Source organism: Armigeres subalbatus, chromosome 2, assembly GCF_024139115.2.
Source record: "Armigeres subalbatus isolate Guangzhou_Male chromosome 2, GZ_Asu_2, whole genome shotgun sequence".
Lineage (NCBI taxonomy): Eukaryota > Metazoa > Arthropoda > Insecta > Diptera > Culicidae > Armigeres > Armigeres subalbatus.
The window spans coordinates 39518233-39536949 of NC_085140.1; the positions used below are offsets into that span (position 1 = coordinate 39518233).

The window sequence follows — 18717 nt, forward strand, 5'->3', positions numbered from 1 at the left end:
TGAAAGCATCAAAGATTTTACTTACAATATCATTCCCATTAATGCTATGTAAAGAAATCCCGTCGTCCCGACCGCGCGCTCTCCTTAGTAACTGTAGCCCAGAGGGACCGCTAGGTCGCTCCCCACGTGGAGCGGCATCCGCTCGCCGGAAAAATCCATCTATCGTGACTAGCTCGTATGCTGTAGGCTCTGATCGAGGCCCCGCCCTGGCGATCCTGAAAAGTATAACAGATAAGCCGTGAGAACAAGTGCATAAGAACTCCTAAACTGATCAATTCGGTATACCTCAAGGTGAACTTTCTCCTATCTTGTCGCAGCTTGCGATCGATCTCGTCCTCTTCGTCCTGTGATCGTCGCTGTTGATCATCGGCGTTCGTTTCCATCGGGCTGGCCCCGCTGGATGTGGACGTTCGACTCGTTGACGCAACGGGCACCGCCGAGTCGAACAAATTGACTAAGTTGCTGGGCACCAGTTGTTGCTTGAGCAAGTTGTGATCGTCCGGGTGGATCAGGTTGAACAGATTCTGGCCGTACAGATCGGTCTAAGGAAACACAAAGCAAAGAAAACACACATCATCAATGAGGGTATTCATGGCAATTTTTATTTATTGTGAAATTTTTATTGACCGATGAAATCATTAAATACTCGTTACTTTGATAAGTGATGATTCGACGTCGTCGTCGCGGTCGACTCAATGCAGTCATCACTCTGTAGAACGTGTCTACCCACTCGATTACGTAAGGCCGTGCGCGCTTACAATGTAAGTTTTATTGCTTGCAGTAGCTGCAGGCCAGTTCTCGACTTTAATTAAACACTGCACTAAGTGGCGATGGGTAAATATTTGCGTTGAAATATAAATTGTAACGTGCACTGTTGCACGACACGACCCAGAGGCCTGGTGCCTGGTCTGATTTAGCTTGCACTTATGGGAGCTTTCCTCTGACTTTGCGAATAGTGGAGTGCTTCTTCGAACAGCGTAATATCGGCGGCTCTTCTAGATATCGGTGGTCTGATGTAACAGCATATGGGAATTGGTAATGCACGAATGAAATATATTCTAGAGGAGGTGCCATGCTTTCGGGGTAGGAATGTTTGTCTTATAAATTACGACTTCCGTGCACACGGAACTATCGAAACCAGCTTGCAATTGTGAGAATATTTGGTAATTGCGCGCAATCGCACGTGAAATAGTAAGGTAAATATTCAACATTCAGAATCGCATGATGGATCCGGTTGTACATATAGATAAAAAGAAAACTACGGAGTAAATGTTTGAAATATGGACTTTCCTGGAAATGTCAATGTTGAAGGCATTGATTTGATTAAATTTGTTCTAAGTTAGAACTTAGAATTTGATCGATGGAACAAATTAATTTGCGATCTTACGATCGAATATCTAGAATATCACTTATTACAAAGGAGCTAAACGCGATAATGACAATCGCAACATTATTCAAAGCTTTGATAGATGTGTATTTGTATTAATACTTAGAAAATGTCTGTTTTTTTTTCTATTCACCACCTCTGATACCGACTTACACAAAACCATACATTTCTTGCACCAATGAGAATTCAATGATACGTGGTTTTGGAAAATCATATTAGACTAGACTTATAGCTCAGAGTAATTTCTTCGTAAAGCTTCAGAAAATTTACTTGCGCATCTTAAAAACCAATACGCTCATGTAGAGGAAGTACGAGATTATATTTAAAATATTAATTGTTTGAGGGTTTTATCTGATTTTACAGTGTAAGGTGGACAGATTTTAGATAAATTGCATTTCACTTACACATTACAATTAATATGTCATCTTAGGCCACATCAGGCCTAAATACTTATCAGCAAGAAATAGTTTTGGCCACGTGTCTACTTTTTTACTCCTATGTGCGTCGCGTAATAAATAAAATATGTATGTAGTTTGATGGACACGTCATCCAAATTTTACAAAGGCAGGTTTATCTATCGCTAAGTGGTTTGTCGAGCTATGCAATACAAACATATGTGGGAGTTCAGTGCGTGATTTCTCTTGTTTCGGACTGCAGAACGATGACGCGATCGGCCGAAATATTTGTTCTGCATTGCGCGGCCGGTAATAAAAATTAGTTCAGTGCGAGATTTCTCTTGTTTCGGACTGCAGAATGATCGCGCGAACGGCCGAAATATTTGTTCTGCATTGCGCGGCCGGTAATAAGAGTAGCTATCGAACAAGTAAGTGCAGTGCGTGTTTTAGTCGTCGGGAAAGGAATAAAGTATCTATCTTGTGTTCGGTGGCTCATGCGCATGTCGCGCGCGGTCGAAAAAAGCGAGTTCTTCAATAGTTTGATGTAGCCATCGAACAAGTGAATACAGAGTGCTGCGCTTCCGTGCGGTCGTCCAAAACGCGAATCTCCTTAGCTTTCATATGCCACCGGGCGTGCATGTTTTTTTACTCGTATTAGTGTCATTTCCCATCCCATAGATCACATCGCTTACCAAAGTGAATCCAGATAAATTATCCTTTGTAACTAAGAAGATATCGTATCCCAAGACAATCATGGAGATGCAGAGGTATAGTCGGTCTCTAGTAGCAACGAGAGTCGGACTAACAATCCTTCCATTCCTATATGACCGTAAGGACGTGGCCGGCGCCGTTATTGACTTTAAATATTTGAGCTCCCGAAACGTGTACATTGAAAATGGGTAGCTAATCCCAAGCCCCATTCATTGTGTTCTCTGTACAATTCCGCAAGTTCAGTCAATCACGGAGTAGCAACTACGAATTGTACGGTCATAATGCTCATGCTCATGCTCATGCTATGCAATATAAACATATGTGGAATATCGAAAAATTTCGTTTCAGGTGGTTCGAAACGAAATTCCGCGGAATTTGAACATGGCGAAATCTGATTTCTTGATTTCGATTCGTCAATTTACATAAATTTCGCCATTGTTTCCACTTGCTTCTTATATTGACATATAGTTTTATCATTGGACGTAATGGGTTGCTGGTTTCATTCGTAGATGTAACGCAAACTGTACTACCGCAGCTATAGGAACACCCACGACTATCGGATCGTTTTCCATACGTTTTTTGCCTTTCTCGTATACTAAGTATACGTAAAGGCAATATATTCGCTCCAAAAATAAACTTTCTATAGGAGGACCGGAGACCCATAGTGTTATATACCGATCGACTCAGCTCGACGAATTGGAGTGCTGTCTGTGTGTGTGTATGTGTGTGTGTATGTGTGTGTGCGCGCAAAAAGTCTAGCTCACTTATCCTCAACCGATCCTGTCCCATTGTTTCCTATTGAAAATTGACCCGATCGGACTATGGGCTTAGAAGCTATGACCAAAATTCTCTTTGCCTTTCTTGTATACAAAGTATACTTGAAAGCTATATGTTCGCTCCAAAAACGAACTTTTTATAGGAGGCCCGAAGACCCATAGTGTTATATGCCGATCGACTCAGCTCGACGAATTAAAGTGATGTCTGTGTGTGTATGTGTGTGCGCAAAATAATCTCACTGATAATCTCACTTATCCTTAACCATTTCATTTCTTAGGGATTTATCCTCAACCGATTTGCTCGTCACAAGTTGCATTTGCGCGGAATATTGTCCCATTGTTTCGTATCGAAAACCGGCCCAGTCGGACTATGGGCTTCGGAGTTATGGCCAGTTTTTACAAGAAAAATTCTTTTTCTCTATTTAGGCACTTACTCCCGGCCGATTTACTCGCAACATTCGACGCAGAATTATGTCCCATTATTTCCTATTAAAAATTGGCCGGATCGGACTATGGGCTCAGAAGTTATGGCCAAAATACTTTTTTTCATACCAAAATTGCCAAGAAATTACTCACTCACAAGAAACGAGAAAGGCACTATCACCGCTAGGTGGATTAATCTGGGTTTTTTTTTTCTAAAAAACGTGGTCAGTGTTTTGTTGCAAATGCTCAATAGAAAACGAAAAGCATCGTTTACCCAATTTTAGGGTTATCCTATTTTTAACGAAAATGCGTCGGATTTAACGCAGTTTTTAGTACGTCAGGCTTAGAGTGTAAATGTTCCTTATAAGAAATAGTTATACTGATAACTTTGTCTAGCAGGCAAAATTGTGCATTCCTAGTACGGATCCCAGAACGGATCGAAAGATCTGTTGAACAGCTGCACGGTGTAAAAAAATGAATTATTATCGAAGTTTCATGTACCTCTGATTTTTTTTCACAGAAAGTTAGGCAAGGTCATTAGAAATGAGGTACGGGGTGTTTTAAAATATTTCATCGGCGATTTTTTGAAAAAAGTGATTTTTATTGTTTTCTTCTCTAATATACCGTACCCAAAGTCAACTGATAACCCAACAAAGAATCAATCAACTTAAAATTAAAAATGCACACATTTGTAGACGGTTTTTTAGTAGACAACCTATCTTAAAATAGATCTAAAAATTTGAAAAAAAAAATTGTAATTCAAGCCTTCCTAAACTATGTTTTTATCATTTATTTTTTATATTTTTGCGTTATTTTCAATTTTTTTAGCAATTATCATCTTTTTCCAGCCCAAATATGGTTCTCTATTGAATGTTGTAATCACATTTCTTTCATCCGACATTCGCACTATGCGACCAGCCCATTGTCAGTCTGCCATATTTTAAAGGGTTCATATTTTCCTTTAGATACAGTGTCTCTTCATTTGTGGGGTACATACCATGCACCTTACCGAATATTGTTCGCAGCACATTTTGCTTGAAAACCTCAAAACCTTACTGGCCTCTTCTTATAATTACCACGCTTCATGTCCGAAATAGGCTATTGGATGGAGTTATACAGAGCAAACTCCATTTCCGGTTGCATGTTACGGAAGCTATATTGTTGCTACAATCACAACTGTGTAACATTTGATTGATTCCTTATTTGTGTGGGTCATTCATACTTTTGTGAGCAGTAATCTGGTAAAGTGTAAAAAACCCTTTTTGCACCCAAGTATCAATTATGATTTTATAATGTTTTTGAAGATAGCGATTTACTCTTTAGGTGTGCTATGAAACCGTTATACATAAGTAGCAATGTTACTAGATAATGATCCATCCCATTTCACAAGCATTCCAATGTGAACTATTTCTTCAACGCTTCCAATCATCTCCTGTACATCCTCTTATTTTTATTTCTATGTAACAATGTACTTCATACTGGTAGTGTGAGTGGATATGTCCTTACCATCTCTATCTTCAGTGAGACAAAAATCTCCACCACTACTCTGCGATCGTTTCATAAGGAGCTTAATTTCATCTGCAAAACCTAGGAGCATACGCATAAGCTCTACCAAGATGAAGTACATGGTTATATGCAGAGACAGAGATAAGCTTAGTATTGTTTGTGCTAAGATAGTAAAGGGGATATGTTTGAAGATGTATAAACAAAATTAGCCTTTGAAATGCTGACAAACACTGACAATACTGTAAACACTGGTAATGACATTTCCTATGAAGAATGTCTGCTTTTAATATGGTTACCTCTGGCGTACATAACCAGTTTTAAGACTAAGTTAGGTCTCTTACAATACAGGTGAAGAAATAGAATTCAGATGGAAACGAAATTCGCTTTTAATACACAGTGTGTTTGTCCGAAGAGGCTTATTTTCAAAAAATAAGTATCTCTAAAACACTCACTACACGAAAGTATAGGTTTTCCTCTTTCACGTAGGTGCATTTTTAAAATGTTCTATCGGGGGTCATTTTTCCATACATTTTTGGGGGGGTTAGATCATTTGAGATTTGTATGGAGTTTGCACCAAAAATAGTGAAAAAAATAAAAATTCTTCTAGATCCCCCGATAGAACATTTTAGTTTACCCACTATATGAAAGAGGAGAGCATCTACTTTCACGTGGTGGGTGTTTCAGAGATACTGATTTTTGAAAAATAATATTTCCCCATTACGAACATGAAACGTTAAAAGCAGCCTAGGATACTTTCAGATTTTTCTAGCAAAAGATGCAGCGTGTAATACTCGGTGAAAGGCCAAAAAAGACATGTGGCTCATACGCATGAATTACAACCAAAATCCATCATCAAAGGAGAAAACATTCTGAATCTCATAAAAAATGTCAGAAGATAGAATTACAAAACCAATATTCATCAGAGAACAATCTAGATGCCAGAGATAGATTATTGTTTCAGCAAAGATTTCAAAACATGAAAAATAACATTAAAAATACTTTAGGAACGCTTGAATTTAAAAAATGTTTTTCAATATTTTATACCCGTGTCAAGATAGGTTATAGTTATAGATATATATTTATAGATACGAGAAAAGCAAAAAGGCTTCAAACGTGTATTCAATCTATTTTGAGGTAAATTACAATTATTGGTCCAATGTTGGGTTATCAATTGACTTTTTGTACGGTATATTAGAGAAAAAAAACAATAAAAATCACTTTTTTCAAAAAATCGCCGATGAAATATTTTAAAACACCCCGTACCTCATTTCTAATGACCTTGCCTAACTTTCTGTGAAAAAAAAATCAGAGGTACATGAAACATCGATAATAATCCATTTTTTTACACCGTGAGCTGTTAGTAAAGCCTCATGATTGCCTTCAGGTTCAGCTGATACTGTTCAGATGATGGACGGAAAGAGACAGACGACACAACGCCGGTGGTAGATCATTCAGAAAGCTTTTTTCATCGTCCAACTTTTCTTGAGAAGAGGGACTTGTTAAACGCTAGCACACCCGACGAACTATGTTTCGCCTAAAATTGATTTATTATTTGATTAATTCTCGAGTATGAGAGTAGTATGAGAGCCCCTTTGCAAAGAGAGGAGGGACTCGAACCATCTTAAGAACTATCCCCGAAGTACATGACAGGAAGAGGCACAAGAGAAGACAATGTAAGCCACCCACCACGAGTTTCTATCGGTAGTGACGAAATCGAGGTGGATGTAGAATTCGTGTAGTTGGGCTCACTGATGACCGCCGATAACGATACCAGCAGAGAACTTTTTAGACGCATCATGGCAGAAAGTCGTACGTACTTTGGACTACGTAAAACGCTTCGATCGAATAGAGTTCACCACCGTACCAAACTGACTATCTACGAAACGCTTATTAGACCGGTAGTCCTCTACGGACACGAGACTTGGACGATGCTCGTGGAGGACCAACGCGCACTGGGAGTTTTCGAAAGGAAAGTGCTGCGTACTATCTATGGTGGGGTGCAGATGGCGGACGGAACGTGGAGGAGGCGAATGAACCACGAGTTGCATCAGCTGTTATGGGAACCATCCATCGTTCAGACCGCGAAAATCGGAAGACTGCGGTGGGCCGGGCACATCGATCAAACGGGAACAAGAAGGCGAGGTGCACAGCGGGCAAGGTGAATCGATCAGGCGGAGGACGATTTGCGGACCCTCCGCGGAAAAATCATACTTTTAGCGAAACAAAATTTAGCGAAACGGAATTTTGCGGAATTTCGAAATGAATTTCTAACATTTAAAATTTTCAAATCATAAAAAAATCAGCTGCGCCACTGAATAAAACCATTCAAACTCTATTCAAAATTTCATGCATATAAATTACTTCAAATAGTCTCACCACGTAATACAATTCTATTCTGTATCATCAACAGAAACGCATTTAGCTTTCCACTTAAACATGTCTACAATGTTTCGTTGAAAATGGTCAAGTATAAAGCATAATGCATATGTGTTGATTTAAATAATACTGCTCAGTGACGTAAACATAATTTATACATCTCATTGTTTTGGTATGCTCTATTTTTATTTAATTTGACTTATGCTTGAGGAAGATACACATCGAGTTTTGAAACATATTGATTGGAAGGTTCTGAACCAAATCAATTTTGCTACACTGGCGACCACCTCATCAGAGCTACCGACTGAATAGTACCAAAGCATTCTCGATTGAATTGTCACGTCATGTCCTAGCTTTGAGCAAACACGGACCTATTTTTTATTGCCATAGCACAGCAAATAGTTTACTGGAAATCAGCAAATAACCTTTTTTTTACCGGAAGTCTGTTCTTTATTTGCTGAGCTGCAGAAATAAAAACTGGATTGTTTTCTTTAATATTGCGAACATTGTTTAGATACTCAAAATTACCTTCTTCCTATAACTTCGGTAGACCTTGAGGGACCCTCAACTTCAGTAGACTGAAGTTCCTTATATTCTCTTAATTAGTCAGATCTGTAACAGATTTTTTTTACATTCCATTACCAATGGGTTAAATCTCCAGGCTTTACAGATTCCTCATGGAATGGAGAACGTTTTCCGGGGTGTCAAGCAATGTGAGGCAAGTAGAGGCATAATCCGGGACGTTTGGCCACTGTAACCTAATGCCTACATGCAAATAGCGTTATGGTGTTGCTAGAGCAAACGCATTCCACGGCTATTATTGTTAAGGTTTGACTCTAGCAGTCACGATTTTCGTTTATCTTCCAAGATAAATCCATAGAAAAAAAGTGATGGATAAAAAATTCCTCTCACATACTTTCATATTTTTCGAAAGGACCATAAATCTTCATGAATTTGGTTGAAAATTTACCTAGAACAGAGCTTCCCAAACCTTTGAGTATGCGACCCACCTAGCAAAATTATATATGTCTCGCGACCCACCTATGAAAAAATGCATTTTACCAAGTAGTATTAAGCATTGATTGAATCAGAATGTCATCTGTTTCGGCTTCTTCCACATAAAAAATATTCACGTTACCTTACATGTACAAATGCAAAACATGACGAACATGGTATTGTTTGTCAAAATGTTAGCATTTTTATTTCACTTCATTAAGGGGACAGCTTTTAGGCATGAATGTTTAAATAAAATAGCGTGGTGATGGATATTTAAAATAAAATGCGGTTTGAAGTTGAAATAATGTTCCTGAAAAAAAAGGACCGAAAAGTTCAGCATTCGAGCTGCAATTAATATTTGTTCTGCGCGACCCACCAACAATCCGCTCGCGACCCCCCTGGGGGTCGGGACCCACAGTTTGGGAAACCATGACCTAGAGACTTTAGTGGAGGGGTGGAACTTTGAATCTGTAATACTTTTCAAAATGGTGAGCCATATGAAATCTGTTGATTGCAGTTAAAAAATCGACTTTTTTTTTATTTTTACTGAGGTTTGTTGAATATACTAAGCGATGAATATTTTTATGTTGTTTATGGTGAGGAGCATACTTTTGAAAATGGTTCAAAAGGTTTAAAACTGATCTGTTGCTTATGTCTTTTTGTAAAATCAAGCTAGATTCTTCCTATGGCATAAAAATATTAAACAAAACTATTTTCTTCGTGGATTTATTTTATTCGCACAATGTAAAAAAAATCGAATCAAATGGATCTCGATTTCATTTCGTTTCGAAGTCTCGGAAGTAAATCTGAATTTCGTTTCGCTTCGTTTCGTATCAACAAGACCATTTCTAATTTTGTTTCATTTCGTTTCGTGAGGAAAAAAATGTGTTATCGCATACCCTAAGCTGCTATGTCAATTAAATTGAAAAATATTGAAAACTAGTCGAACCCACCCCATCTCGCTCGGGTTGTTGTTTTTTTCTCGACCAAATTGTCAATCCTTTATTTGTTTGCGGCGTCGCACTCTACACCCAATATTTTTTTACACGGTTGGTATTCTTTAATTTCCCGGTTAACTTGATTTTTCACAGATTTTCAAATACCACCTGAATTTTCTTTGATTTTTTTGTGAATTTTTTCATGGGGTTAACTCATAGTTTCATTAACGCTAAACGTCTAAATGGCTTTTTTCAAAACTTACATTTTGACAATTTTCAACTTTCCCGGTGAAATTGTTCGTCTTTTCATTTATATAAACACAGCAGAGCCCAAGACGAATCAATTGGTGAAGAAATCTTGCAAATTGGGGTTCGTGAATTATGTTGCCTCAAAGAGAATGCAAACTCATTTTTATACATAGAGAAGAAAAAGAAGAAGAAGAAGAATAATCCATCAGAAGCCTAAAAGCGTTAATTTCTCATAGATTGGAAGCCACAAATAATGAAAAAATTAAATTACATGTTGTTTCAAAATCAGAACAAAATTCACAAAGTATTGAGTTTGCATTCAACACTATTTTGAGAACCATTTCAGAGTACAAGCTTCAATACTTGATAGGGAATATCTTGTTGCCAAAGTTCACACATTTTATTAGTTGATCACGATATGTAGCTCGTAATCTAATCAGACTATGAGCATCATTATAACTTTCATCACATTTTACAAACAATCATTCTTGGTAAGGATAAGGAATTGTGTCAAACTGTATTCTACTAAAATTTTCATTTGTGGCTCCTTTACCATAATCGAATAATAGTAAAAGAGTAGAAAAATATAACACTTGATAACTCTCCTTCAAAACTACCGATGCTCATTATTGATAAATTCGTTTGACGATAGTTCGAACTACGGACAAATTAGCTCATTAGCTTATTAACGGTTAGATAGATGTGGTTTAAGTCGGAATTTAACCGGATGACTAGATATTTTGAACTTCTCGGGTTAAACCAGAGCTCGTCATTTTCTAACTCTTGTTTTTCTAAGTTGTTTCTAAACAATTGGATAAGAATCGTTTACACTGATTCATGTCAAATTTGTTCTACAAACAGGTTTAAAATTCAATCATCTGATCTACAAACATTTGGCTCTTTGTAAATTTATGTTTGCTGATTTTAATTGGAGAGAACAAAAAAATAGTATAAATAAACAGAGGCCTACACTATCAATATCAATATCAATCGATTTACTCAGGGAATAATATTTCAAGTACCTACTATGTGTGAAACTCGATTTGTACAATTGCACAACATGTGAAACATTTAGCATTAGCATTAGCATTGAGCAATTCGCACAAATTCGTAGGTGGTTCAAGCCTTGACTATTGTATGAGAGTTGCATCACTTTCATCCGTCACCACAGATATTGATTTGTGACTGGTCACTATCTCTTAGACGGAAGCAATGCACTCTCCAATAGTCGAGATCTGCCCTGGCCACGTCCTTGCGAATGCTGAGGGAGGGGAAGAATGGTTAGTTGGACACCTACTTAAGAAAGATATGCAGAGAACGACCTCTCATAGGTGTCAAGGGAAGTTTTATTTGGAATTGGTAGTGTGGAAGGTTTTAACATTGGGAATCTGTGTTTCACGACAGAAAGAGCTAAGATCGAAATACAAAGTAGGAAAGGGACGAGCCTGGAATTGAACCCACGACCTCCTGCTTATAAGGCAGACGCTGTAGCCACTAGACCACCGAGCTCGTCTTGCACAACATCTGAAACATTTAGCTCGAAAATGTTTTTCGGCAGGATTTCCCATCGAATGCAACCTGTTGCGAGCAAATCGGATAAGGATAAGTGCCCAAAAAAGGGCTAGACTTTTTTGCACACACACACATACATCACCTGAATTCGTCGAACTGAATCTATAACACTATACGACTATTGGTATCCAGGCCCCAGGTGAAAAGGTTGCTTTTGGAGCGAATATAAGCTTAGCTTAGCTTAGACTGACTGTACATATCAATGGTTGCTACTCCGTGATTGATCAGAACTGGTGCAAATTGTACTACGATCCAAGTGAATAGTGGTTGGGATTTACCATCTATTCTCGAAGTGCACGTTTCAGCAGCTCTCAATTGATGATCAATAACGGCGCCGGCCAAGTCCTTACAGTCAGTTGGGAAAGGAAGGGAATGTTAGTGTGTGGTTATTGTTGCTACTAGAGACCGAGAATACCTCTGCATCTCCACAATTACCACGGGAAGGACATTGTGTTAGTGGGGTGGGGTAATCAGTAACATAGATCGGGATTCACCATGGAAAGTGATGTGACCTATGCAACTTCTATTTTACTAATTAATACGAATATTTTTTATAAACAACAGTATTAGCATTTACTTCTCTGATCATTTAAAAAAAGTGTTCAATTGTTCATCCTTCGCGAGGATCAATTGCTCAAAGTGAGCGATTGTTTTTTGCTAATGTTATAATTATTTCTCGCTCCATTCGCTGTTCTTATTAAAACCGGGTCGATAATAGACCGATCGCAACATCTTTTATGATCGTTCAATTGTTCGTCCAACGCGAAGATAAACAATCAATCGCTCAAAGTGGGCGATTGTTCATTTAAATTTTTGGTAAAGAATGCACGTCATCAACAAAAGGACTGAAATGAAAACCGATAGATAACACATAATATTCTATAACTGTAACAATTGGTTAAAACCTGTTGGTTAGGATTACCTAAAATTAACATCAGATCGTGACACAAAACTACTTTATTTAGTTCAAAAGGATATGTTCTCATTTTCCAGGAATGTGTGTTGATACGGTTTAGAAGAACTAGAAAAAAACGTTAGAAGTATATTTTCTTAGTATTTGACCCCTTTGCCGACCCAAACCGAAATCAAACTTTAAAGTGATAGTTCAAAAATTATTAACACTACTTACAGCGCTAGATTGGACAGATATAGATTTTTTTAAAGATGTCTTATTGGTATTGTTAGGTAGCACCAGTCATTCTCATATCCGGGTGATTTTTTAATTTTTGAACTGTCACTTCCTAGTCAAACCAAATTCAATTCGGGAATCGAAACAGAGCGCAAGAATTATTTTCTGGGTGTAATTATGATGAATCCACGATCTTCTCCAAATTGGTGTATTTGTATTTACATTTGAATTATAAAACGGCGGTGCTTTTTAGGTGAGCTGTGTGTATTTTTAAATTTACTTGCCAAAATTATAATCATATTTTCTGTTGTAATGCATTGGCATTGTATTAATTGTCATTTTTATGATTATGCCGGAAGATTGTAGAATCAATATTTTTGTGTAAATGATGTTCACAAATTATATATAGCTTGCTGAAATTTTTGCCTTTGTTCCTTACAAAAAACTGTTCAATGTTATGTCAAGACATTGTTAAGTCTATAGCCTCACAGTGTTGACTGTAAAGACCGTCACTCGATAAAGAGGCCCAAACATGGCGCAATCTGCTCGGCAGTGGCTTGTTGAAGATAGTTTGATGTTGAAGTAGCCGAGCAGGAATCAACAATTTTTTTCAATAGGATTTAAATGAGTCAATACGTTGCGAATTACTACTTAGGGTCTGTTCAAATATTACGTGACGCAATATTTGTGTAACACTTTGTTGCGCAAAATATAGGGGATGAGGGTCCTTAAAAATATTGTTACGCGTAACAAGTTATTTGCATAGCGAAAAAATATTTAAAAAAATTCAAAAATATTCATTATCTTTGAAAAAGCATGAAATATACAATAGATAATAATTTATTGCACTGTCCTTTAAATTCTACTAAAATAAGGATCTTTTTCAAAAAACAGCATTTGTTACGCGTTACGCATAGGGGTGGGGGTGGTTCTGAAAATTGTTACGGATTGTTACGAGGGGGTGGGGGGTTCTTAAAAGCAACGTTTTTCGCGTTACGTAATATTTGAACAGGCCCTTAATCTTATTACTTATACTTTCGAATTTCAAGGCCTAACACAACTACATGCATTTGAAAAAAGTTCATAGAAATATTAATATTGGCAAAAAGGGTAAGAAATAAAATAGGAAAGGATAGCTTAACAAATTTAAAATGATACTTAATGGAAGCTCTTAATCAGGAATTTTGAATTCAACAGCAATTGTTAAGGGCCAATAAAAATCTGGACAAATTGGTTTCGCAAACGCTGTCTAGTTAAGCCATTTGATACCGTTAAAAGTTATCATCAAACTATCACATAAAAATAGATAGATAGAAAGTTTTGGTTATCGACTTTCGTTTTATTTTTTACTACGTGAGAAACGTTACTTAGGATCGAAAAACATGTGTTTTGGGGAGGAAAATATTTATTAAATAATCCACTGTCCACCGGTGGGAATCAAATCAAATTCCGACGGTGATTCCATACCTATCAATTTCATTTACTAAACATTGTGCTCAAGTAAATGTATTCAAAATGGAAAAATGTTGAAATGTATGAATGTATGCCTATGTAACAAGTGACGTGTTTTCTTGTCACTTTGACACACCTTTATAAAAAGCAGTTGTGCTGTAAGTTCAGTTCCAGCAGCATTGCAAATTTGTGTTTTAGACGATTGAAATTTTCACAATTTTGCACTCATCCTAAATGCTTAACGCATATTAGTTATGATGTAATTTTTCTTTGATTTATTCAGGATAATGTTGCGAAGACAGTCAAAAATACGAGCGAAAAAAATCGTGTATAAACAAAAAGGTTGCTTTTAGAGCGAATATAAAGCGAAAAAAAAATTTAGAGTATTGTCACCTAAGGCGAGTTAGTGCTGTTCTGGATTATAAAACGATTGGTCGAGTCGAGTACGAGGCACTGAAGATGAGCAAACTTTTAATAAAAAATCGTAGTCTGTACGAATATTCATAACCAGTTTTTGAGATGGAACATTGAAATGGCCCTATCAAATGCATCTTCTGGCTACGCCACTGCCCAGCTTCAATAGAATCACCCAAGTAGCACACGCAACATCTTCCTAAAAGCACTTTGTTTCTATTCAGTTTCATTCAAGGCATGAAAAAACATCAAAGCACGAACAAGTTGCATCAAGATGTCACAAACTTTCGAATTGTGGTCAATGTTTCATTAAAATTGCAATGCAGTACGTGTTTGACATTTGGAAACAAACAAACAAAGAATACTGCCCTTCATGTTGCAAACACGAAACAAAATCATTATGTTGCATATGTTTTACCATGTAACTGCAATGCGTCTATCAAAATTCAATTGTTTGTTTAAATGAAGTTGCAGATAAGTTGAATGTTTCGCTGTAGTATTTTGCAACATTATTGCAATTTTACTGCAATCGAAAGATGTTTCCGTAGGCTCCACCTCTTGCGCTTTTTAGATTGCAAGAGAGTTATATTTGATGGCACATACGCAAAGATTGTTTCTTTCCGAATAGTTGCAACACAGTGAAATGTTTAGTAGTGAAACAATTTGTGCTGCTTGGGCAGTTTTCTCATTTCACCCAGCTACCAATCTAAATATTCCGACATCGAAAACACCAAACATCCAACATTCATGAAGCTCCACTATTCCGCTCTGATTCATACTCCGAATATGACTCATGTTCCGAACGGTTGCATCAAAACGTCCACTTCGGCTTTAATTACGCTATCAATTCCGTAGGATCCTAAATTCGTTTATGATCTTGATCCTCGACACTGATAGCCATTGGAAAATTTGGTTTTATAATATTATGTAAATTCCTGTGAGTCGAGTCAAAACGGTTCACGCACATTAGTTCATCATGCAAAACGAGATAAGGTTTTGTGTCATCGGCGTGATTGATTCGGTGCTATTTTGTTTCTTACATCGTACGTTTGAAAGTATATAAAACGAATTTATTACTTTGATAATACGAATGGCTTTAAATCTCAGTGTACATATTTTGCACGACTCAGCTATTAACAACGAGTTCCATGTTCAACCTTGTCCATTTTTTGGATAAGTACATGTTTGCCCTTCAAACTAAAAGAAGGGAGTGCCAACGATCAATAGGGCAGCATTTATAGGTTCCTGACAGCAAAGAGCTCCGCACAGTAATCCGCTTCATTCAACTGATCAAATCGACATCGGTATAATATGATCGTCATCGGTCGTTGCTTAATCCATTGAATTGTAGAATTGCAAATGGATTTAGTATATTTTATACTTAAACCGGATTGTGTACTAGCTTGTCAGTTTTGTATTAATTTTGCCAGCCTCGGGCTGAAAGTCTCGATAATAAAGACAAAAAAAAAGTTTTGTATTCCAATTTATAAAAAAAATATGATACCAAACAATTTATCACTGATTTTTACTCAACGTTTGAAAACTATTTTTAAACAAGATTATGTCGATATTTTCGTTCAAGCCAATCAGCACTATTAAAAACAGGAACGATTATAACGGATGAAATTCTTTAAAAATATCCAGTCTTTGCTACCAAAAAGCACTTAAGGTGAGTGGAATCGTACGCTCCGGATAAAAATCATTTTAATTAGCATTGGAAACTCTCATTTAATTAACGGAGCAAACACTCGTAGAATGCCTCGCTTTAATTGTGTAATACGAAATGGAACCATTCTTGTGCTTCCAAGTCTACCATTATTGTGGACGTCACATGTCACATGATTTCTCTAGCATAGAAAAGTCTAGGGTGTCAACCGTATTTTTGTTGAGGTTGCTCTCCGCTTCATCTCGTTTTGTCTGAATCGAACAGCAAAGCAAACTTTAGCGAACTGAATGGCCTGAAACCAGTTCTCCACACACACCGGCTTATATAACGAAAAAAGAGCCGAAATCTAATCGGTTGATTGCATACATTATGGTTCTCGATGATCGTAAATCTGACACGGATATGATATGCGTGCTGCGCTGCTGGGCAGCGAAAGCTCGCTCACATTAAGTTGCGGATGGCAAAACCGGTAGCAAATCACCTACCTGACAGTGTCCGAGGAACTGTTCGACCGATGCCGAAACCAGAACAATCTGCCCCCGGCAGGTTACGGTCAGCAGGAATCCGTTCAGCATCCGGAACAGTGTGTCCTGCACCTCACTCTTTTGTACTACGACGTTCGCTTTGGGTTGCTGCTGATGGGGCTGGTCCGGGTTGGATTTGAAAACTGGAAAAGGAGTAAATGAAGGTAATATTAATATTAAAAAAAATACGAAATGTTTTTTGACGTAGGTCTACGTCTGTGTTTTCTAAAATGTAGCTAATGGAGACTCACAAATTATAATTGCAAATAACACCAAAAGATACAGCTACGTTCTTCTACGTTAACTTTGCGTACAAATATTTGAGTTTTTCATTTTCAACAAGACGATAAAAATTGTACAAATAACTACATTCATTGGACAAATTTCTTTCAGTGGAATGTCTTCAACTGTCTAAAACGAGTTTAGAGCTTTCCATTTAATTCCACTACGTTTTGTTATCTTTACAGATACGTATTTCGACCTCAACTGTCAGGCCGTCTTCAATGTCTCGTACTTGACTCGAATCGAGACAAGTACGAGACACTGAAGACGGCCTCATAGTGGAATTAAAGGTAAAGTACTAAACTCGTCTTAGACGGTTACATTTATTGGTTCTATAATCTAAATTGAGTGCATAGAAACCTGAAAATGGTTCACTCAGACTAGAGGTAGAAGTAGCACTTTGCTCTGACCGTTTGCCTATACCAACAATGTTACAAGATCAACTATTTGGTCGCAGTGGAAAATGTACCCGACAGGAAGCAACAAAAAAAATGTTACAACACTCACCATAGTCCACTCGGAGGGCATGTGCGGAAAACCGCAGCACGGCCGTTTTGTCCACCCGCCGGGGCGATTCGGCAACGTGCGGCACCATGCCGGACAGTTCCTGGATGGAGCCGTTGAGCTTGTCGCGGCGATTTTTCTCCGCTCGGTTCCGCGCTTCACGGCCATTTCTGAAAAAAAAGGAGAGGAAAACATGAAAATAGAACGGGAAAATAATTAGATGCGATCAAAATGAAATTGATTTTTTTTCTTGTTTGGTCTTTGTCAGGATCGTAATGCCAATGGAACATGATGGAAATTTTTTGTTGTTGTATATTGAGGGGCAGCATAAGCAGAAAATCACGCAAACGTTATTAATTTCGCAATGCTTTAATGGCACTGATGAAGTGGCTAACGTTGATGTTGTTGCCGACAAATAGATTGATTCTTTCATAATAAAATAAATGGATGCAGATTGAAATCTGCACAGAATAACACTTAGATATTAATTGCTGTTTTCACGACTATTCATTTCCAGAGAGTGTGTTCAGCTTAGCATCAGCTCTAAATAAAATTTGTCATTTAATTAATTTATTTACACTATTTTATCTTGAAAATGAGCATGTTCGTCCTCGAAAGAATGAAATCGTCTTCTAAGCATGCTTAAATTTGATCAAATGGCGTTTCAACTCTAAGCTCTCAAGTACCTCATTGCATGTAGATTTCTTTGAAACATTTCCCATTTGTACAATTTAAATACACGGCAGGCGATCAGATCGAGGACATTATAACAAACCAACAATGTGGTAATGTTAAAATTTCGCATTATAGTGCATTTTAACTGGTGCTCGGAATTTGAATCAAAGTGTTCGGAATTTGAGACAATTTTCGCCTATGCGTGTTTGGTATCTGGTAGAGTTAAATCATTCAATGTTGAGGGTTACAATCAACAAAATATTATTATCAAGTGCTGAATGTTCTATTCTTTCGTTTATCGATAGAAACAATTGATCTATTAATATATTTCTATTCATGTGCCATAAAGAGCTCCGAGGTGAACGGTAGTCACACTTGGAAGAACTTAATTATTCACTAATTGTAGTGTTGGTTCTGTAGGCTGAAATTCATTTTCGAAGCTGTTATGTTGAGAAAATGTTAGTCTAATATTCGATTTAGCTACAGATTGTGTCGCAAAACTCAAATTTCATGAATGGATACCGATATCAGATTCACTGCAATGACACCGCTTTCCCAAATGAAATATTCATAATCAATAATTTTTCCCACCACCACAAATCAATAACTCGTCCCGCCAAACAATTGAACAAACAATCCACCCTTTGCGTGTTTCAATGTTACAGTTCGCAGGTTAGAAGGGTCACAGTTCCTGTCCTGTCCAATGATTCCCCGTAAAGAAAATTCCAACACCCCCCCCCAT

General features: G+C 37.5%; 1 protein-coding gene across 9 annotated transcripts in view; it reads right to left on the bottom strand.

The window, feature by feature from the left end:
• Positions 1-18717, bottom strand: part of LOC134218483 (circadian locomoter output cycles protein kaput-like) — a 295619-nt gene that overhangs the window by 14728 nt on the left and 262174 nt on the right. For all 9 annotated transcript variants that reach the window (XM_062697544.1, XM_062697543.1, XM_062697540.1 and 6 more), the window contains 4 exons: positions 17304-17470; positions 16476-16657; positions 286-542; positions 26-215 (listed from right to left, as the gene is read on the bottom strand). In XM_062697544.1, coding sequence (XP_062553528.1) covers positions 26-215; positions 286-542; positions 16476-16657; positions 17304-17470 — 796 coding nt within the window. The remainder of the gene's footprint in view (positions 1-25; positions 216-285; positions 543-16475; positions 16658-17303; positions 17471-18717) is intronic.